This window comes from Lynx rufus, unplaced genomic scaffold, assembly GCF_022079265.1.
Source record: "Lynx rufus isolate CCGP_SWC_20201006 ecotype Redwood Valley unplaced genomic scaffold, mLynRuf1.p SCAF_6, whole genome shotgun sequence".
Lineage (NCBI taxonomy): Eukaryota > Metazoa > Chordata > Mammalia > Carnivora > Felidae > Lynx > Lynx rufus.
The window spans coordinates 117,031,472-117,053,429 of NW_025814878.1; the positions used below are offsets into that span (position 1 = coordinate 117,031,472).

At 48.5% G+C, this 21,958-nt stretch overlaps 2 protein-coding genes across 5 annotated transcripts; one reads left to right on the forward strand and one right to left on the reverse strand.

Moving 5' to 3' along the window:
• Nucleotides 1-287: 287 nt before the first annotated feature.
• TUBB (tubulin beta class I) lies at nt 288-4,765 on the reverse strand. Its single transcript, XM_047103142.1, has 4 exons — nt 4,537-4,765; nt 3,045-3,153; nt 2,663-2,773; nt 288-2,367 (listed from the first exon to the last, which is right to left on the reverse strand). Exons 1-4 carry the CDS (start codon nt 4,591-4,593, stop codon nt 1,310-1,312), a joined length of 1,335 nt encoding a protein of 444 aa, XP_046959098.1. The 5' UTR covers nt 4,594-4,765; the 3' UTR covers nt 288-1,309.
• A 2,099-nt stretch (nt 4,766-6,864) lies between these two features.
• Nucleotides 6,865-20,331, forward strand: MDC1 (mediator of DNA damage checkpoint 1). Of its 4 annotated transcripts, none has more exons than XM_047102173.1 (15): nt 6,865-7,073; nt 8,912-9,050; nt 9,604-9,984; nt 10,070-10,139; nt 10,424-11,889; nt 12,636-12,701; nt 12,870-12,959; nt 13,674-14,450; nt 14,556-14,599; nt 15,067-17,100; nt 17,182-17,301; nt 17,430-17,612; nt 17,843-17,968; nt 18,080-18,190; nt 19,994-20,331. In XM_047102173.1, exons 2-15 carry the CDS (start codon nt 8,915-8,917, stop codon nt 20,159-20,161), a joined length of 5,772 nt encoding a protein of 1,923 aa, XP_046958129.1. In that variant the 5' UTR covers nt 6,865-7,073; nt 8,912-8,914; the 3' UTR covers nt 20,162-20,331. The 4 variants fall into 4 exon arrangements, with proteins under 4 accessions (XP_046958129.1, XP_046958132.1, XP_046958130.1 ...); XM_047102174.1 differs by lacking the exon at nt 6,865-7,073 and adding an exon at nt 7,179-7,234; XM_047102175.1 differs by lacking the exon at nt 6,865-7,073 and adding an exon at nt 7,316-7,423.
• Nucleotides 20,332-21,958: the final 1,627 nt, after the last annotated feature.

Here is a 21,958-nt window from a genome sequence, read left to right on the forward strand (position 1 = left end):
CAAGAGGATGTTGATGCCTGCTGGTCTGGGAACCAGTTACACACCAACATTCATCTCAGTTCCCATTTCTGTCCATAGATCCTGCATCTGAGCCTATGCCTATCCCAGTTACTGAGACTGGTAGTAAGGGTGGTGGGGTGGTTTGGGTACTAGGGCTAAGAAATGAAAGTCAATTAAATAGAAGGATATTCTCATCAGCTTATGGAAAGCAGAGTATATGTATAACTGAACTTGAGCTTCATGTGTCCACTGGCAAGCTTTCCCTAAATGAGCACACACCTCACAACTTCTTTTCAATTCTCATTTATTTTTGGCTCTTGGGGCAATGTCATCTTTTCAATATGAAAAAAAGCAAGTTCAACACAAAATAGAAATTTGAAGTGTAGGACAGGACAAAACCAAGGGCAGGTGGATAAAAGGAATAGCAAAAGGAAGAGATGAGATGTTGCCAAAAGATGGAGGGTTCTCCTTGTCCCTTCTCTGGAGGAATGACTCAAGTATTTAGGTGGCAATACACACCTTATACATGGCAGGGCTAGGTTTGTAAGAAAAAGTGGGGATGGGGAGGGCCTTTTTGGAGGCTTTAGGGACCAAAGTCAGTCCCTCTTCCCCCTTTTGGCCTTCTCCAACCATGGGAAAAGGAATCCAACATGTGAAAGAGGTTGCATAGAAGAGGGAAGGATCCCACTCAACAGAGTGGGCAGAACCCTACAAAGGAAACAGGACAGAGCTTGGAAGGAGACTAAAAATGGAGATAATACTGTTAACACCTTCCCTAAAGCTGAGAAATAACAGGGAAATTCCCGGAAATCAGGACTTCAATAGCCTGTATAGCCTTCCCCAAAACCGCTCTGGAATAGATAACCCTAACCCTTCCTTATAGGTACCTCTACCTGTTATGAGGTGGGTTGGTTTCCTTTCCCTTGGGCTACCACATGGGCTTAGGATAGTGGCCATCTACTGGGTTTTCAGCATATGGTTCTAAATGAGATCTAATGAATTCCAGCTTCTTAAACAAAGGGAAATATCAACTGGACAGATGAGAGAAATGTATACCTAAGGGGAATACCAGGTTACCCAGAATGGCAGAAATCTAGGTTTTCCCAAAGTGGAAGAGAGGAGACATTCAACAAACAACAAATATTTATTGAGCGCCTATTATGTGCCAGGCACTGTTCTAGGAACCCCCCTCCAAAAAAGGAAAAACAAAAACAAAGATAGAGGCAGAAAATGCAAATTCTGAGGGAGAGGACAGGGGCAGTTGAGGAAGAAGGCTGAGGGAACAGAGAAGGCTACGGTGATGATGCTCTTAGGCCTCCTCTTCAGCCTCCTCGCCAAAATCCTCTTCTTCTTCTGCGGTGGCATCCTGGTACTGCTGGTACTCGGAGACAAGGTCGTTCATGTTGCTCTCAGCTTCAGTGAACTCCATCTCGTCCATGCCCTCACCTGTGTACCAGTGGAGGAAGGCCTTGCGCCGGAACATGGCCGTGAATTGCTCTGAGATGCGCTTGAAGAGCTCCTGGATGGCCGTGCTGTTGCCGATGAAGGTGACTGCCATCTTGAGGCCACGGGGTGGGATGTCACAGACAGCCGTCTTGACATTGTTGGGGATCCATTCCACGAAGTAGCTGCTATTCTTGTTTTGCACATTGAGCATCTGCTCATCTACCTCCTTCATGGACATCCGCCCACGGAAGACAGCAGCTACAGTGAGGTAACGGCCATGGCGGGGGTCACAGGCAGCCATCATGTTCTTGGCATCGAAGACCTGCTGGGTGAGTTCAGGCACAGTAAGGGCCCGATACTGCTGGCTTCCACGGCTGGTCAGAGGTGCAAAGCCAGGCATAAAGAAGTGGAGACGTGGGAAGGGCACCATGTTAACTGCCAGCTTGCGGAGGTCTGCATTGAGCTGACCAGGGAAGCGAAGGCAGGTGGTGACACCGCTCATGGTGGCTGAGACGAGGTGGTTCAGGTCCCCGTAGGTTGGAGTGGTCAGCTTGAGAGTGCGGAAGCAGATGTCATAAAGGGCCTCGTTGTCAATGCAGTAGGTCTCATCTGTGTTCTCTACCAATTGATGGACGGAGAGGGTGGCATTGTAGGGCTCAACCACAGTGTCAGACACTTTGGGTGAAGGTACCACACTGAAGGTGTTCATGATGCGGTCAGGATATTCTTCTCGGATCTTGCTGATGAGCAAGGTGCCCATTCCAGAGCCTGTGCCCCCACCCAGTGAGTGGGTCAGCTGGAAGCCCTGCAGGCAGTCACAGCTCTCGGCTTCCTTCCGTACCACATCCAAGACTGAGTCAACCAGCTCAGCCCCCTCTGTGTAGTGGCCCTTGGCCCAGTTGTTGCCTGCCCCAGACTGACCTGGAATGGGGTCAGGAGGCAATCTTGGTTAGTAAGGTGAGAGATAAAAGACCAAATTCCACCTTCAACTTTTGGAAAAATGTCCATGAATGTGCCTTCTTTCTCACTCACCTGTGATATACCCCCCCCCATTATTTACAACCTAGGGTAGTCACTACCAACACCCTGCATTAGAGATTTCAGAACACAGCCCCAGGTAAGCTCTCCAGTATAACAATTATCTCCTAATCCTTCCTGTTTCCTTCATACTAGTAAATTGAACAGCACATTATCTACTAATATGTGTAGAACTCACCGAAAACAAAGTTGTCTGGTCTGAATATCTGCCCAAAAGGACCTGAGCGAACAGAGTCCATAGTCCCTGGTTCTAGATCCACCAAGATAGCACGAGGAACATATTTGCCACCTATATGGAAGAAAGTAAAGTAAAAATTGGCAGACAAGATAAATTGGGGCTGGGAGACCAAGGACCCAAACTTGTGATTCCAAGTGCTGCCACCAGGGGGCAGGAGAGCCAATCTTTTGCTCCACAGGGAAGTCAAATTAAGTTGAGTTCTCCTTTAAAAAAAAAAAAAAGACCCATCCGAAGGTGGTAAAGGGTTCTCCAGGGCTGGAAAGAGACCCCAGAGAAGGGGGAGAGGAGATAGGAGGCAAACTTCCCGGGCTCCCGCCCTTACCTGTAGCTTCATTATAGTACACGGAGATGCGGTCCAGCTGCAGGTCGCTGTCACCGTGGTAGGTACCGGTGGGGTCAATGCCATGTTCATCACTGATTACCTCCCAGAACTGCCGAGGGAAAGCAATGAGACCTCAAAAGCTCTGGTCCCAGCCAATTAGGCTCCCCCGATCCACACATTTTAATCCCAGACACCCCGGTGGTGAGCCCGGTTCTAGGGCCCGGTATTCCCCCCATCTGCCTGCCACCTCCTTCCACGAGCCACCCGCAGGTTTCACTGCTTGGGATGTGAGCGGAGTTGCGGCTGAGGATGCCCGGCGATAGCAGGAAATTGTGGGGTGGGAATGTGCCGAGGGGGATGGAGGCGGCAGACCAGACTGGACAAGCGCACCTCCCGGACTTATACAAAGGGCAAGGGGTAGAGAAAGAAGCAGCTGCTGCGGTGGACCACCCTCCCTCCACGATTGAGGCGCACGCGCGCGCCGTACCACTGACAAAGGGTGCGTCGCGCGTGGGCGGGGGCGTGAATTCCGCGCGAGGCGGGGCTCAACTCGGACTAGCGCGCCCCCAGCCGGTCGGCAGGGCCGCATTGTCCCCGCGCGCCAGGGGCGCCCGGCCCCGCCCTTCTGCCACAACGTAGCAGCAGCACTTCCTCCCCGCCCTTCCCCCGCTACACTGTAACGGCGCGCAAAAAAAAAAAAAAAAAAAAAACCCACCACTCCCCAACTCTGCCTTGGTTGGCCTCGGTATTTTATTCCTTGGCTAGCTTTTAAGCCCTCGCTTTAAATACGGATTATCTTCCTTTCTCCCCCTGGTTATTCCTGAGGGACCCTTTAAAGAAAAGGACTCTCCCGCCCTCTTTCCCGGTATCTGTTCACGCCCTAAAAGGGTCTCTTTACGGGAGATGAAAGGAAATAAAATTAATTCAGCACCTATTAGTCTTCCATCCACGAAGAACTACGGGGCCGCCCCTCAGGGATCGCGGGCGCGCGAGATGCCTATCTTTTGCGAAGGGCACCGCTCACCGCAGCCCACCCTGGCGCACCGCGTCCCCCAGCCCACGGGTGGGATTCGAGCTCTCCGCAGCCGCCGCCCAACCTCTCTCCTTCCCCCTCCGACGAAACCCAGCCAAGGGGGATGCACATGGGGGAAACCTCGCTTCGCTTTGTCTCGAACCGTTTCCGCATCTTCCTCCCTCCCCGGTCCTCAGACCGTTAGAACACTTTCAGGTAAAATCTTACAGAACCACGGTCTTCCCACCCCCAAACCCGAAAGGTACTTAATAGCTTTCCCAAAATAAGCCAGCCAAGAATTCCCCGTTTTTCAAAAGCGAATCTAGTTACAGAGGTCTATTATGTATAGAAAACTTTTGGGGGGCAAAGTTCAACTATGGATGAAATGCAAATATATCCCACAACTATTCTTCATCACTTATCTGGACTTTTTCCATCTCAAAAGAAATATAATTAAAAGAAGAGGTTTAAAATCCTTACCTTGGCACCGATCTGGTTGCCACACTGACCGGCCTGGATGTGCACGATTTCCCTCATTGTTAAAATTTATTTTAAATTTTTTGCTCGCCTCAAGATGTGTAGGGGGCAAGAAAATGATATGGAATTTTTTTTCTATACTGCTAGTCGCAGGCTGGAAGGATGGGACGTGTCCCGGAGCCTAGAGCAGCGAGGTCCGAACGCAGCTGCAGGAAGGTTCTGAGAGGGAGAAAGAAGAGGGGAGGGCAAAGGAGAGAAGGCGGGCAGGGCGGGGCGCGCGTGCGCCCAGGCTGGGAGGCGGGAGAACGCGCCCCGCGCCGCGGTCCCGAGACAAAGCCTTATCTAGGCTGGCCCTGATTAGTCGATGCCACTCACGTATGAGACGTCCATTGGTCTCTGCTTGGATGGAGGAACGCAGGCCTCACTGGGAGTTGTAGTCCTCCATTGTTGTCCACGCTGCAAAAGGGAGGGAGGGATGGGTGGATACTGGATTTTTGGTTTGGGTTTTGTTTTTTGTTTTGATGAAAAGTGATCTTGCGCAAGATTTCTTTCCCCCATGCCTCAGTTTTTGTACTAAGAGGGAGTAGTTTTCGGGGACACACTAATTGGGAACCCTAGGGTGCCAGGCGTTGGAAGGTGGAGTGGGCACGCCCCGAACGCTCCCTGCTGCCTGCTCCCTCTCTTGGGAAGAGAGGGCCGCTTAGCTCAGCGAAAACAGGAGAAATGCGGCACCCTGCTCTGCTATCTAACGGCTGGTCCCCTAGGCATGAGCGCCAGTGAGCCGCTGCTCCCCCAGATAGAAAGAGCGTATTGCCTATTTCCTTGTAAGTTTTCTAATGATAATGTTTAGAAAGAAACCAAATTGCAGCAAGGGCTTTTTAGAAGAGAGATATAATTGTCTGAGGGTGTGTTCAAAGAATAAGTTGAATGGTTTAGAGAAACTATCTGGAATCTGTGAAGCCAGAAGTCTTTGTCTACGTGTAACGGGTTCTGGGCCTTAGAGCAGCACTAAAGACGCTTTTTGTCACAGAACTGTTCAGATGAAGTGCGTGGTAGAATTTTAGTGTCTTCCAGCCTGCCTCTCGAGACACTTCACTGGAACTGTTTTTCAGTTTGCTGAATTCACTGACTAGGTGGCTGGTCATTGCAATCTTTCAAAAGCCTCAGGATTGAAACAAAAGAGGGGAGCTGATGGGAGAAAATTGGACGGGCTCAAGTCAGGGTAGCATGCCTCTTCTTAGGGGTTAATTCGTTTGATAGAAACTAGGTGTCCAACAAACCAGAAGCTACGGATACAAAAAGAGTAAAAATTAGCTCCCGGGTCTTCAGGATCTTGCAATTTGGTGGGAAGTGTATGAACAATGGAGTGTGGGAAGCACTGTAACAATATGGGACAACAAGATCATCATTCACAATCCATTCAACACATTTCTCCTCACCTAAAAAAATAAACATCAAGTTGAATAAGACCCCCTCTACCCACTAAAAAGAGAATATTTCATGTTTTGGAGCATGATCACCATGAAAGCAGTTATTTTGTGGTAGTGGGGAGGGCTCAGAATTTAGAATTAGAGGACTTGTTTCAAGTTGTCTCTACCTTACATTAGCTGTAGGAACCTCGGGAGGTCCGCGCAGACCTTCAATTCCTTCTGTAAAATCTACTTCTCCTTATTTGATTGTTGTGGTCGGAAGAAAGTGAGATAAAGAACGCAAAAAGACTTCCTAAATTATACACATATCGAATTGTTACTATTCTCTTCTCCTCTTAGTATGAGATCATGAAATAGATGATTTTATCATCCTTTCTACACCTCTTGAAAGACCTTGGTCAACCTTTAAGATAGTTAACAAAACAGTTCTCTCTCTTCGCCTACGGATCCTTGGGAAAATGACCTCCAAATGTCCATCAGGGATGTATTCTCAGGGAGCAACAGACATGACTTCTACTAAAAAAGCCAAATCAGAAGGAAATGAAGTTCCATGAGGGAGTCCTCAAGCGCCACGCCTACGGGCCGTTCTCCAAACTGCAGCCTCCAGCCACGGCGGCAACCCACACCTCATTTTCATTTCTCATGAGTCAGCGGACTCCATGTCTCGGAGGACCGGGGAAGGGCTCTCTGGTTGCAGTAAACGCATCCGGCAACGACTATGGTAAGCCCCTCTATCCGCCGGCGGCAGCCAGACTCTGTGGTTGCGGTTTGGAAATCTACGCGGGAAGTGGGCGGTGGGTGGTGAAGCGGTGGTGGGTTGTGCCTCGGAGCTGTCCAATCGAGGTGCGCGATTCTGTGCGCACAGAGCAACCTCCGATTGCCGCCTCCCTCAACCGATTTCGGGTTCCCTGGAGAAGCAGCCCCTTGAAGCTGTTAAGGGTGGGGGCGGGGCTTTGTGTCTCGTCGTTGGGAGCTTCGTCAATCGTCGCGCAGCAGGGCTGTGAAAGACAGAAGCAGGAGCCAATCAGCGAATCGGCTCCCTCCCGGCACGAGCTCTAGAGCCACTGGGTCGTGGCCGTTACTGGTGGCGCGCGCGGGGACTCAAAGTAGGTGAGTTCTGGGGGCCTCGCCCACGACTCCTCGGGTGCCATCTTGGTTCTCCCGGAGGGCGGGAGGGGCGTGCCTTGGGTGCGACTGGGCGGAGGATACTTGGAAGTTTGCTTCTCGGATTATAATACTCATCCTTACTTGACGCCCCTCCCCGAGTTTAGGTATGAGACATTGGGCCTGGAGGGAACCCACTGGGGTAGGGATTAAAGATGGTGGTCCACTGGATTGGAGCCAAGGGTCCCGGGCTCCCGCCGAATCCTCCAGTCTTAAGGACGGAGTTAGCACTATCCCCATGGACGCGTCCTACTTTCCCTGTCAACAATTAAACCTCTGGGATGGCATCCTTCTAAGTGAGTTCCACCCATCCTGTTTTGAGTTTTCATCCCCTTTCAACAGGAGGGCAGGGTTAATTTTATGTTTGGTTTGAACAGTACCAGGTACACAATAGGTACTGTCGAGCGAATATGATGTGCCCTAGGGGAAAAGACACAGTTCTGCTGGTCCAGTTCTCGAGAGGGTGTGTGAAGGCAGAAATGGAAAGTACTGGTTACAATATAGTGAGAAAGGTTAGGGGAAAGACAAGTTTACTGACCACTGTGGAACATGTGGGTACACAAAGAACGCCAGAAAGCAGGGAAGACTCCAGGAAAGGCTTTGTTGGAAGTGACATTTGAACTGAATCATAAATCATGGGTAGGAGTTGGATCAGAAAACTAGGAGTTAAGGGCCAAGGTACTGGCTAAAGCATGCAGGTGTGGGAGACAACAGGAACTGTGTTGGGAAACTGGGGAGAAGGTCCATATGGCTGAACCATAGGCTTTGGGGGAGGGGAGCATACATTGTAGGATCTGAGGTTCAGATCATGGAAGGTCTTGCTATGGAGTTGAGATTTTACTTTATTCTGTGGGCATGAAAAGCCACCAAATGTTAAACAGAGGATGGACAGTATCTTGGTGATCTTGGGCAAGTTCTTGAACCCATGTATGTTGCAGTTTCCTAATCTGAGAAATAGACTATAGTAATAGTTGTTTACAAGATTCTTGTGAGGACTGAATCTGTATATATTAATATATGTACTTATATGTATATATGTACATATATAGAGATAGGTAGATAGATATAAAGTAACTAGAGCAGTGCTTCACACATAGCAAGCATGTATGTATATCAGCTGTTAGGATTCTTTGCAGTTTACTCTGATCATACTGAGATGTTCTGGCAAAGTGTAAAAACCATGGGCTTTGCCTCCAGAAGCATATTTATTCTTGTCCTTTCCACCTACTTGCTATGTTATTCTGAGCAACTCATTTAATATTTTTAGCATTACTTTCCTAAATGCATGCCTCCTATGTCTGCTATGCCTGACATATACCACAATGCCCAACACATAGTTGATGCTTAGCATAATTTGGCTCCCTTTGAAATGTTTTTTTTTCAAACTGTGTGTTGCAAATCAGCATTTAAAAAATAGAGAACGGGAATGAAAACTATCAGTATATTGTATATCCTAAGGCAAACATTGTTTCTGAAAATGTTTGTCTCTGTACGTAAGCACGTGTGTTTGTATATATTTGTGTACTTGGGACCTTGTAATATTTATCCCCCACCAATATTTATTTTTTATCATAGTCACAAATTTTTATTTAGTTTTGAGAGAGGGAGAGCATGTGCATGTGTGTAAGTGGGGGAAGGGCAGAGAGAGAGGGGGACAGAGGATTCAAAGCTGGCTTTGTGCTGACAGCATAGAGCCCAATGTTGAGCTCCAACTCACTAACCATCACAAATATTTTTTAATTAAATGTTGTGATAGAGATGATGATAATGTGTTTCTTTCCCAGGTCATGGAAGACACCCAAGCTATTAACTGGGAGGTTGAGGAAGAGGAGGAGAAAGAGATACCCAGTGAATCCTTGGGGTGTAGCTTGGAGCCCGTAGGACGACTGCATATCTTCAGTAGTGCCCATGGACCAGAAAAAGGTCAGAGGTTATTAGATGCTCGAGTACTGACACAGGCCCCTTATTTTTATGGGGAGGTAGTTGGAAGGTTGCAAGAAGCTTATATATATTTCAAGGAGATCTGAAAATGTTTTTCACTGGGAATGGAGAAGAGGGGGCTGATTGAATTGATTGTTCCAGGCAAGTGCCCTGGACTCAATGGGCTCAATTTTACTTTGGTAGGAGAAGGTGAAGAGATTCAGATAGAAATTGAGCATAGTCTGGAAATGGATGGTGGCGATGGTTGCACAACAATGTGAGTGTACTTAATGCCCCTGAACTGTACACTTAAAAATGGTTACATGGTAAATTTTAACATATATTTTACCACAATAGAAAAAAAACCCAATATGGATGGATAGATATTGACAATGAATAACATTGCTTATATTCTTCAATACTTAGGTGTACTACAGCCTTTTATTTTCTTGTGTATGTGGAGACCTTGAGTTAGTAGTGGGGTACTTAACAGGAATATTTTCCTGATAGCAGGCCAAGACTCTGGCCTTAATCTATCTACCTCTCTAATTCTTAGATTTCCCTCTGTATCTCGGGAAGAATATGGTAGGCCGAATGCCTGATTGCTCTGTGATCCTGCCCTTTTCATCCATCTCCAAACAACATGCAGTGATTGAAATCTTGGCCTGGGACAAGGCACCTGTCCTTCAAGATTGTGGCAGTCTCAATGGTACTCAAGTCCTAAGGCCTCCTAAGGTCCTAAGCCCAGGGGTGAGTCATCGGCTGAGGGACCAGGAGTTGATTCTCTTTGCTGACTTGCCCTGCCAGTACCATCGCCTGAATGTTCCCCTGCCCTTTGTTTCCCGGGGCCCTCTAACTATAGAAGAGACACCCAGGGTACAGGGACGAACTCAACCCCAGGGACTCCTGTTGGCTGAGGACTCAGAGGAGGAAGTAGGTATGTTTGTGTATTGGGAGGGTGGGTGAGAAGATGGGGATGGTGAGTTTAAAATAGTCAACTTACTCCTTTCTATTCTTTATAGATTCTCCTTCAGAAAGGTGTGTGGTGAAAGAACCAAGAACCTGCCCTCTAGCTGCAGTGGTTCCAGAGAGGTGAGTGCAGAGGACCAGATACTTGAGTCTTCAAAAGGAGGAGAACCAGGGCTATAGGATCCATCTCTGAGAGATGATTATCATGAAAGTGGGGCCGGGGAATTGCACATAGTCTTTTGCTCAGCTGAACTTTCATTAACCTGACGTGCCAAGTAGAGAACTAATTGCTGGGGAGAAAAAAACAGCTACTGCCTTGTGTCTGCTCTCAGGGAGCTCCCTGTTGAGTAGAATATTCCTTCTTGGGAAACATGCTTTAGATTCTTTCCTTTCTGTTCCCTTCACAGTGATGAAGAGGGGCCTTCCCCTGCCCCAGATGGCCCTGGGCCACCTTTTGCATTCAACCTGGACAGTGACACAGATGAGGAAGAAAGTCAACATACAGCATCAGGAGAGGCCTCCTCAACTGCCAGAAGAGGCTCCACTGCAGAGACAAAACAGTCTACAGCTATGGCAACTGAAATCCAGCTCGAAAAGAATCAGTGTTCAGTAAAAGAGAGAAACAATGACACAGAAGTTGAAAGGGATGCAAGGAATGGGGTGGTCCCACTTGGGGTGATACTGGAGAGGAACCAACCTGCTGGGGAAGACAGTGACACAGATGTGGATGATGAGAGCAGGCCTCCAGGAAGGCCTGCTGTGGTCCATTTGGGAAGGGCTCAGCCTTCTGACTTCATAGACAGTGATACTGATGTGGAAGAAGAAGAGATCCCTGCAACCCCAGCTGTAGTTCCTATGAAGAAGAGGCAAATCTTCCATGGAATTAGTACAGAGAGTCCTCAGACACATGCCTTGGTACATCTACAGGAGAGCCCAACTGGTAGTGATACAGATGTGGGGGAAGGTGAGATCCAGCTGGCAGTCCCTCTAGAGAGAAGCCGAGCCTCTGTGGTGATTGACAGCAATACAGATGGTGAGGAAGAAGTCTTAGCAGCACTCGCTTTGGCACATCTGAAAGAGAGCCAAGCCACTACATGGAACAGAGATACAGATTTGGAAGAGGACAGGGCCCAACCTGTGGCCCTTCTGGAGCAAAACCAAACCTCTACTGGGAGAGACAGCGACACAGACATGGAGGAGGAGGGGCTCCCAATGGAAAAGAGAGGAACTGTTTTCAAGGGTCACACAGACAAGGCATATTCAGAAAAGAGGCAACCTCCTCCCCAAAACAGTGATCTAGGGGTGGACAAAGATAAGAGCTCACTTGGGGTCCATCTGGAGAGAAGCCAAGCCTCTGCCACAATGGACATCAACATACAAGTGAAGGAGAAAGTCCCACCAGGGTCAGCTGTTATACTTGTGGAGAAGCATCAGGTGCCTGTGGTATGGACAGATCAAACAGATGTGGAAGTAGAAGAGGGCCAAGCGAAGCTGCCTGTGATGCATCTAGAGGAAGCCCAACCTCCATCTGGGGACTGTGAGACAGATGTGGAGGGCATATCCTTAGCAGCTTCAGTGGTGGCAGATATAAGAAAGAGCCAGCTTCCAGCAGAAGAGGATGCTGGGGCAAAGAGGGCTGTAGCTGTTCTTGAGCACAAGAGAGATCTTGAGGCGAGGGCCCAGGGTGGGTCACTTGTGTCACAGGTGGAGCAGGATCACCTCCCTGTCTCAAGGGAGGATATTAATGATCTGGTGGTCACAGGCACTTCAGGGGAATCCATCCAGCCACAGAGAGAGGGAGCCCAGACCTCCATAGAAAGGGAGAGAGAACCACATATGGACAGGACCCAGGACTCTGGAGACAACCACGGTGGTAAGTGCTGGCCTTCTCCCTTGACCCCTAAAAGAAAGAATGCTTATAGAGTATCTTAGTCCATTTGGGCTGTAATAACAGAATACTGGTGGCTTATAAATAACAAATTTATTTTTCACAGTTGTGAAGGCTGGTAAGTCTAAGATCAAAATGCCAGATTGGTCATGTTCTGGTAAAGACTTGCTTCCTTGTTCATAGGCAGCTGTGTTCTTACTATGTCCTCACATGGCAGAGGGCACAAGGGAACTCTCTGGGGTCTCTTTTTTTTTTTTCTTTTTTTTTTAATTTTTTTTTTTTAACGTTTATTTATTTTTGAGACAGAGAGAGACAGAGCATGAACGGGGGAGGGGCAGAGAGGGAGATACAGAATCTGAAACAGGCTCCAGGCTCTGAGCTGTCAGCACAGAGGCCGACGCGGGGCTCGAATTCACGGACTGCGAGATCATGACCTGAGCCAAAGTCGGATGCTTAACCGACTGAGCCACCCAGGAGCCCCTCTGGGGTCTCTTTTTAAGGGTACTAATCCCATTTACGTGTGTTCTATCCTCATGTACTAATCATCTCCCTAAGGCCCCACCTCCTAATAAACTCACGTTGGAAATTAGATTTCAGCATATGAATTTGGGGGATACACACATTTGGTCCATTGCAGAAGGATTTGGGTTAGGGAGAAAATGGTAGAGAGAGTAAGGAATTAAGGGTCAGGTAGAGTTTTTATTATCGATCCTCTATTCTTCCTCCACCAGATTCTGAAGACCTGGACCTACAGGCTACCCAGTGCTTTGTGGAGAGAGACAATCAGAATCTGGAAGGTGAGGACATCCATGTCATGTGGATGTTGGTGCAGGTGGGACCTGGGAGCCCAAAGTGGTGGTCCTTGAAGGTTGTGAAAGCTAGCATAGGTGAGGCAAGAAACCAGGAATGGGACCCTGGAGTTCTGTGGAGGAGCTGTGCTTGAGTTGGCTTTTCTTGTGCAACAGCCCAGAGCATGGAGGATGAAGCCACCCAGGCGTTTCTGGTTACTCTACCCCAAGAGCCTGGTCCTTCCTGCTGTAGCTTCCAGGATACAGGTATAAGCTATTCTGTCTTTAATGCCCCTAACTTGGCATCATTGCTTTCTCCCTCTACATGTTTTTTTCATATTGTTTGACTTTTGCTGATGTTTCTCCATCTCCATCATCTTTTTAAATATTTTTTTTTTAAGTTTATTTATTTATTTGAGAGAGGGAGAGAGAGAGAATCCCCAGCAGGCTCTCGTTGTCAATGCAGAGCCTGATGCAAGGCTCAGTATCCCGAATCATGAGATCATGACCTGAGCTGAAATCAAGCCGAACACTTAACCAACTGAGCCACCCAGGCGCCCCTCCGTCATTTTTAAAGAGGCTGCTATGAGAACTTTTTTTTTTTTAACTTTATTTATTTATTTTGAGAGAGAACGAGCTGGAGAGGGGCAGTGAGAGAGGGGGATAGAGGATCCGAAGCAGGCTCTGTGCTGACAGCAGAGAGCCTGATGTGGGGCTTGAGCTCATGAACCACAAGATCATGACCTAAGCAGAAGTTGAATGCTTAACCAACTGAGCCACCCAGGCACCCCTATGAGAATTTATGTACGTGTGTGCGGTCTTATTTTTTAGACAAATACTAAATGTTATAACTGTCCTCCTTATTCCCAACTTTCCTTTAATAATCCATTTAGGTTTACTGTTCATGAATTTATCTTAATCTTTTCTCAACCTGTTACATTTTCAATCTGTATCTCTCTCTCTCTCCCTCTCTCCTTCCAGGTACCTTGGATGAGCCGTGGGAGGTCTTGGCAACACAGCCATTCTGTCCGAGAGAGTCTGAGGCCCCTGAGCCCGAGCCCATTGTTGCTCCTCTTGATGCCCATGGATCCTGCCTCTCTACACCTTGGACAATACCACAAGGCCAAAATCCAGGAAGCCCAGTTCACATAGAGCCATTGGGGATTCAGGACAAAGGGATGCAGACTATGGAGAAAGACATGGGGATACCAAGAGAAGCAGCAGAGTGGGTGGCCCCTGAGAGAGGACCATTGGACAGGGAAACTGAGAACCTGCCATCAGGAGAACAAGAAGATGTGATAGGAGAAGAAGAGTTAACCAGAGGGATACAGGTGTTAGCTAGAGATACTCAAGGACAAGAGTCTGACCAAAAGGTGAAAATTGCAAGTATCAAAAGAAATATGGATAGTTTGAACGTAGAAATTGAGATAACCAGGGAAATACAAGAGAAAGAAATAGAAAAGCAGATTCTTGCAAGAGAAATATTTGAGAGAGAAACAGAGAAACTAGTACTAGAGAGAGAGGGTGAGCCAAATGGATTAGGAGTTGAGGTACCGGAAGTAATACTGGAGAGAGGCCCACAGAGAGGGGAGACTGAGAAAGGGAGCCAGGACCAGGAAGGGCAAGCCTCCAGTCCAACACTAGAGCTTGAAACAGGGACAGGCGGTCAACAGGGACTTGCTTCAGCCTCAGTAGCTTCTGGGAGCCAGTCAGGTGGAGGAGAGGGAGTCCCAATGAGCCCCAGGAGGCAGCAGAGAGGTAAGTGAAGACAGAGGGGAACCCCAGGTTAGCCTTCGTGCTAATCAACCCCCAAGTGACTGACTGCTTAGACCTCAGCTACACTTGTTTTTACTTTCTGTCTAGGCCACTTGACTTGTGAGGTGCCACCTGCTGAGAAGGCCTTCGGGGTGAGAGCTGCTGTTTCTGCCTCCTCCTATTCCACTGTTCCTTCCCCTAACCTTGCTCCAATCTACTCCTTTCTCTGTCTTCCCAGTTTTAATCTGTTGTCACCACTCCTTAGTTGGTTTCTTCCCCTTTCCCTTGGCACCTGTCATTTTCTGTATCTGTTTTTCAAGTTCTGTCTCCCTGTACCTAACTCAGAATATCCATTTTTTTGTGTCTTTTCCCTTTTTTCCAACCATCCTCTTATTGCCATCATCCATCTATGGAGAACACTATTCTAGCATGAGGTGGGGTCTGTGGGAACGAGGACTGCTCCCTCCCCAGGAAGTTTCCAGTCTTAGGAAGGGAGGTCATAGACAAGTGAAATGCCAGGAACACAGTCTAACCATAAACAAGTATCAAGAACAGTATTCAAGTACTGTCTTTCTTCTTTCTGCCTCTTCCTCCCTCACTTGCTTCTATTTCTCCTCAGGGTGATCAGGAATCCACAGATGCTTGTCAGCCTCCTGCAGTGCCTGAAGCTTCAGCCCCACACCAAAACCCCCTCCTCTTTCAGAGTCAAAAACATCCTGTGCCTCAGCCCTTCTGTTCTTCCTCTCCATCTTCTTTAGAGCCCATTCCCAGGACCAGGCAAAACAGGAATCAGAAAGTTCCAGAGACTCCCTTGCCAAAACCCAAAGTCAGGCTCCGAGGGTCCTCCAGGAAGACACCCTCTCCAGTTTCTTCTGTAGCCCTTGAACCTCATACTGCCATTCCCACAGACCAACCCCTCAGTGCTGAGCCCACATCTCAGGTCACTCGGGGCAGGAGACGTAGGTCCTCTGTGAAGACCCCTGAACTGGTTGTCCCCACAGCCCCTGAGCTCCAGCCTTCCACTTCCAAAGACCAGCCTGTCACCCCTGAGCTCACATCGCGGATCACTCGGGGTAGGACACAAAGGTTCTCTGTCAAGGCCCCTGAAGTAGTTGTCCCTACAGCCCCTGATGTTCAGCCTTCCACCTCTAAAGACCAGTCTGTCACTCCTGAGCTCATATCTCAGGACAGGACACATAAATTTGTAAAAACCCCTGAACCGGTTATTTCCACAGCCTCTCAGCTCCAGCCTTCCACCTCCAAAGGCCAGTTTGTCCTCACTGAGTCTGTATCTGGGGCTACTCAGGGCAGGGCACGTAGGTCTTGTGTCAAGACTCCCAAAGCAATTGTCCCCACAGCCCCTGAGCTCCAGCCTTCTACTTCCAAAGACCAGCCTGTCACCCCTGAGCCCACATCTCGAGTCACTCGAGGCAGGACACGTGGGTCCTCTGTCAAGATCCCTCCTGAATCAACTGTCCCCACGGCCCCTGAACTCCAGCCTACCACCTCCAAAGACCAGTCTGTCCTCACTGAGCCCACATCTGGGGCCACTCATAGCAGGATACCTAGGTCTTCTGTCAAGATTCCTGAGCTAGTTGTCCCAACAGCTCCTGAAGTCCAGTCTTCCATCCCCACAGACCAGTGTGTCACCCCCAAACCTACATCTCAGCGCAGGACATCCAGGTCTTTTGTCAAGACCCATGAACCAACTGTTCCCACAGCCCCTGAGTTCCAGCCTACCACCCCCAAAGGCCAGTCTGTCACCCCCAAACGTAAATCTCAGGGCAGGACACCCAGGTCTTCTAGCAAGACCCCCAAACCAGTTGTCCCCACAGTCCCTGAGCTCCAGGCTTCCACCCCCACAGACGAGCCTGTCACTCCCAAACTCACACCTCGGGCCACTCGGGGCAGGACACAAAGGTCCTCGGTCAAGACCCCTGAGCCAGTTGTCCCCACAGCCTCTGAGCTCCAGCCTTCCATCTCCACAGATCAGCCTGTCACCCCTGAGCCTACATTTCGGGCCACTCGGGGAAGGATACATAGGTCCTCTGTCAAGATCCCCCAACCAATTGAATCTACAGCCTCTGACCTTGAATCTCTCAACCCCATAGATCAACTGGTCACCCCTAAGGCTATAGCTGAGGGTGGTCAGGGTAAGACACTAAGGTCTACAGTAAGTGCTGTGCCAGTTCTTACCACCCATGAATCCCAGAATCCTGACCCCATAGGCCAGCCTGTTCCCCCTGAGCCCATCCCTCAAGCCAACTGCAGCAGGAAGCGGAGGGCCACAAGGAAGCATGGGTCCTTCACAGCTCCCATTGTCCATGAGCCCCACTCTGCACCCCCTGAACCTAACTCTCGATCCTCAAAGAACCAAAGACGAGCAGTGAGAGCAGTGGAGTCTCTTAGGACCATTCCCAAGCCTGCTCTTGCCCAGCTTCCTGAGGCCCCCACTCATGCTACCCAGATCCAAAAGGTAGAGGCAGCAGGCAGATCTGAGTTCACCCCAGAGCCCCAGTCTAAGCCCTCTCAGAGCCGCAAGAGGCCTTTGGCTACTGTGGATTCACCCCCACTTCAAAAACGGCTCCAACAGAAGACCGTGTCCCTCCACAAAGAGGAAGAAGATTCAGCAGAGAGCCCAAGGAAGGACGAGGTGAGGTGAGGGCTGGGGCCATGAAGCTAGGAAAGGGCTTGGAGGCTCGGAAACTCCCAGCAAGATCTTTCTCAATCCCAGGTGGCAGTGATTCCAGGACCAGGCAAGAGAAAGAGAGACCAAACAGAGGAGGAGCCCAGGGGAATCCCAAGCTGCAGCCTTCGGCGGGTCAAACCTAACCAAGAGTCCACAGCACCCAAAGTAGGAGAGAAGGGGCCTGGGGCTTGGTGGGAGACAGACATGGGAGGATGGGAGGAGACTTAGGGGTTCAGAGATAGACACTGATGGCATGGGTTGCCGTGACCAGCTTAGGCTAACTCCCTCCACAGGTTCTCTTCACAGGTGTGGTGGATGCCCGTGGAGAACGGGCGGTGCTGGCCCTGGGTGGGAGTCTGGCCAGCTCAGTGGCAGAGGCTTCCCACCTGGTGACTGATCGAGTCCGCCGCACGGTCAAGTTCCTGTGTGCCCTGGGGCGGGGGATCCCCATCCTCTCCCTGGACTGGCTGCACCAGGTGAGAGGCCCGGAGGTGATAGCAGACCAGCAGAGATATTGATGGCAGAAGACTGCTCACATGATGCTCTAGAAAGTAGTGAGGGGAAAGGGGGTAAAGGAAGACAAGGGAGGTGAATGAGGCAGAAAGCTTAATTCAAAGAACATTTCATAAGCTCCGTCCACATGCTGAGCAGAAGAGCTGGGTGGTAGGCTGGGCTCAGCTTTGATGCTCACTGCTGCTATCCTTAGTCCCGCAAGGCTGGTTGCTTCTTGCCCCCGGATGAATATGTGGTGACTGATCCTGAGCAGGAGAAGAACTTTGGCTTCAGCCTTCGAGATGCCCTGAGCCGGGCTCGGGAGAGAAGGTTGCTAGAGGTGAGAGGCTGTCTTCTGCCCCATGCTTCAGGCCTCCTTCCTGAGGCTCTCCAGCTGTTCATGGGCTCTCAGTGCATACATCTGTGGTCTTCACTGTTTTCTTTTGCTTAGGGCTATGAGATCCATGTGACCCCAGGAGTCCAGCCACCACCACCTCAAATGGGAGAGATCATCAGCTGCTGTGGAGGCACTGTCCTACCCAGCATGCCCCGCTCCTATAAGGTATGGGTGGTATGTTTTGGGTCTAGTGAGGTGGCAGTTAAAGAGGTGGCTGGAATGGGAAAAGTTTGGAGAATACTGGTATGGATAGAAACACAGAGTAGTGAGAGGGTGGGGGTAAGCTCTGTGGTATATAAAGGGATAGGAATGTAGGAGAGGTTTGCTGATTCCAAATGGATTTTTATTTTGCATTTTTAATATTTTAAATATACACAAAGGGAGAGAGAACTTCCATATATCAATGAACCTCCATATATCAGTCACTCAGATTTAACAAGGTAGCTTAGATTTTGCTATATCGTCTGCATTTATCCCTTTTTTTTTCTTTGCTGAAGTACTTAAAAAAAGTTTTGTAAAGTTTATTTATTTTGAAAGAGTATGAGCAAGGTAGGGGCAGAAAGAGAGGGGAGACAGATCATCCCAGGCAGGCTCTGCACAGAGCCTGATGCGGGGCTCAGACTCACAAACCATGAGATCATGTCATGGGCTGAAACCAAGAGTCAGATGCTTTACTGACTGAGCCACCCAGGCGCCCCTTTGCTGAAGTATCTTAAAGGAAACTACAAGCATCATATTATTTCCCCCTACATATTTAAAGTATACTTCTGTAAGAAATGATGTATGTTTGTTTACATAATCACAATGCCATTATTGATCCATAACAAAATTAACAATAGTTTCTTGTCATTTTCTCAGAGTCCATTAGTCAGATTTTTCCAATTGGCTAAAAATGTGTCTTTATAATTCAAGTCAAGATTCAGATGAGGTCCAAGTATTGCCACAATTGCAACCTCCTTTTTTTTTAATGGTTATTTAAAAAAACTTTTTTAATGTTTATTTATTTATTTTTTTTAATTTTTATTTATTTTTGAGACAGAGACAGAGCATGAAAGGGGGGAGGGTCAGAGAGAGAGGGAGACACAGAATCTAAGCAGGCTCCAGGCTCCAAGCTGTCAGCACAGAGCCCGATGTGGGGCTCGAACTCACAAACTGTGAGATCATGACCTGAGCCGAAGTCAGACGCTTAACCGACTGAGCCACCCAGGCGCCCCGAATGTTTATTTACTTTTGAGAGAGAGAGAGACACAGTGCAAGCAGGGTAGGGGCAGAAAGGGACAGAATCTGAAGCTGGCTCCAGGCTCTCAGCTGTCAACACAGAGCCTGAGGCGGGGCTCAAACCCACGAACTGTGAGATCATGACCTGAGCCAAAGTTGGAGGCTTAACCAACTGAGCCACTCAGGCACCCGTTTATTTTTGAGAGAGAGTATGCTTGCACATGTGAGCAGGAAGGGGCAGAGAGAGAGGATCCCAAGCAGGCCCTGCCCTGACAGCACAGAGCCCCAACTCAGGGCTCCATCTGATCACCCCTGAGATCATGACTTGAGCTGAAATAAGTTGCTTAACTGACTGAGCCACCCAGGCTCCCCTCACAATTGGATGTCTCTTAATTCTCTTTTACTCTAGAAGATCCCCCCCCAACCCATCCAGCCTTTCTTATTCCATTGACTTCCTGCAGAAACTATGTCAGTTGTTTTTTAGAATGTTCCAGTCTGGGTTTTTCTGTTTGCTCCTTTGCTGTGTAATTTATCTTGTTCTTCCATCTCTTACATTCCTTGTAAATTGTAGTTAATTTTAAAAGCTTGAATAAATTCAGGTTCAGTTTTTCTGGGAAGAGTACTTCCAGCAAGTGCGCTTCCTATCAGGAGGTATATTGTAGCGATGCTGAAACTGATTTGTGGACTCCAAACCTATTTCTAGGATTGTTTTTCACCCATGACTTTGTCTTTGCTCTCTGTCTTTCCCAGCCTCAGAGAGTTGTGATTACATGCTCCCAGGACTTCTCTCGATGCTCTATTCCATTTCGGGTTGGGCTGCCCATTCTCTCACCTGAGTTCCTGCTGACAGGAGTGCTGAAGCAGGAAGCCAAGCCAGAGGCCTTCATCCTCTCCACTTTGGAAATGTCATCCTCGTGAAAACATCACCACAGTACTTACTGTTTTCCCTCCCAGACCAGTAAATAAAGTGTTAGAAAAGATTTGGAAGAAAGAACCTAGGGCTTTAAGAAAGAATTGGGGTATACTGACCTGATTTGTCTTGGAACATGGGTGGGGCTAAAAAGGCTTATGGATAAACAAAAAGATAATGAGATTTTAGCCACAGTTGTTTTTTTTGTTTCTTTTTTTTTTTTTTTTTTTTTTAGTAAACAACCTAGTCTTTTATTTGCCCAAGGCTGGCTGTTGCAGGCACTAAGGCCCCAAAACTTCCAGAAGGGATGGAGGAGGGAGGGGCAAACCATCCTGCCTACCAGGTGCTACCTGCCCCCATCCTGCTTCCTGCAGGAAGCGGGAAAGGAGATGAAGTCTACATTTGTGCCATCAAGCATCAAGCCTGCTTTCAGATACTATAAATACTCAGTTGCTATTGAGGAGGAAACTGAGGCACTCTGACTCCCCAGGCCTCTATCTGCCAGTCCAAGTTTTTGCCTGCTCTCTCTCTCCAGAATGAGCTGCAGGCAGCCCTTTGCTGGGGGAGGGTCTCAGGAGCCCATCTCGTGGCCTGTGTGTGGGGGGGAAGGCCAGCCAGTGTCAAGGGCTGGGGCAGCAGGAGGAAGGGTGTGTTTGGAAGAGCAGCTGCTAGGAGGGGGGAGTCAGCACTGAATAGGGACCCCAGCTGGGGTTCCATAATGATATCAGTGGGGGACAGCCAGAGCCCTCTGCTGTCTAGAAGGGGAAACTGAGGCAGAGACCCCTCCCATCTTTGAGAAGGGAGGGGCCTCCTATAAGCTATTCAGGTCTATTTACCATCTCCACAAAGACACTACAGCCCAGGAGTTGGAGCATGTCAGTGGTCACTCAGTGTTTAGATTGAGACACAAGGAGTGGGAGGCAGCTGGGTCACCTGATGAGACACAGATTTCTCAAATGGCCACTTAGAGTTGGGTAATCCCATTCTCCGATATCATAAGTGGCTGCCCTTAGCAGGACTGATGTACTTACTGCTGTGTGGCACACATGGTGTCCTGCCTCCTGTTTGGAAGCCATCTCTCTCCCTCTTTGACTGGGATTCTTATTCATCCTCTGAAAGAGTAGAAACAATTTTAGTGTCAAGAACTTGAAGGGATGCTTGGAGTGAGTAGATTTGAGGTTGGAGGTATGGAATGCTACTAAAATATTTTCCTCTCTCCTCACCCCATCTTGTTAGAAGTGTTCTTTAGTTTTGACTTTGAGCAGATCTTTGCACTTTTCTGGCCTGCTTTTCCAGTATTTATAAAATTAGAGCTGGGGCGCCTGGGTGGCGCAGTCGGTTAAGCGTCCGACTTCAGCCAGGTCACGATCTCGCGGTCTGTGAGTTCGAGCCCCGCGTCAGGCTCTGGGCTGATGGCTCAGAGCCTGGAGCCTGTTTCCGATTCTGTGTCTCCCTCTCTCTCTGCCCCTCCCCCGTTCATGCTGTCTCTCTCTGTCCCAAAACTAAATAAACGTTGAAAAAAATAAATAAATAAAAAAAAATAAATAAAATTAGAGCTTAGGTTTAATTTCTGTGATAAATAAATATTCACTCTGTGCCTTATGGTGTAGTGCAGGTTTTTTTTAAACATCTTAAATTTATGTATTATTTATTTATAATCTTACATCTTATTTATGTATTTGTTTATTTTTGTCTTTAAAGTAAGCTCTACACCCACTGTGGGGCTTGAACTCAAAACCCCAAGATCAAGAGTTGCATGTTCCACCAATTGAGCCATCCAGGTGCCCCTTAAATTTAAAGTTTAA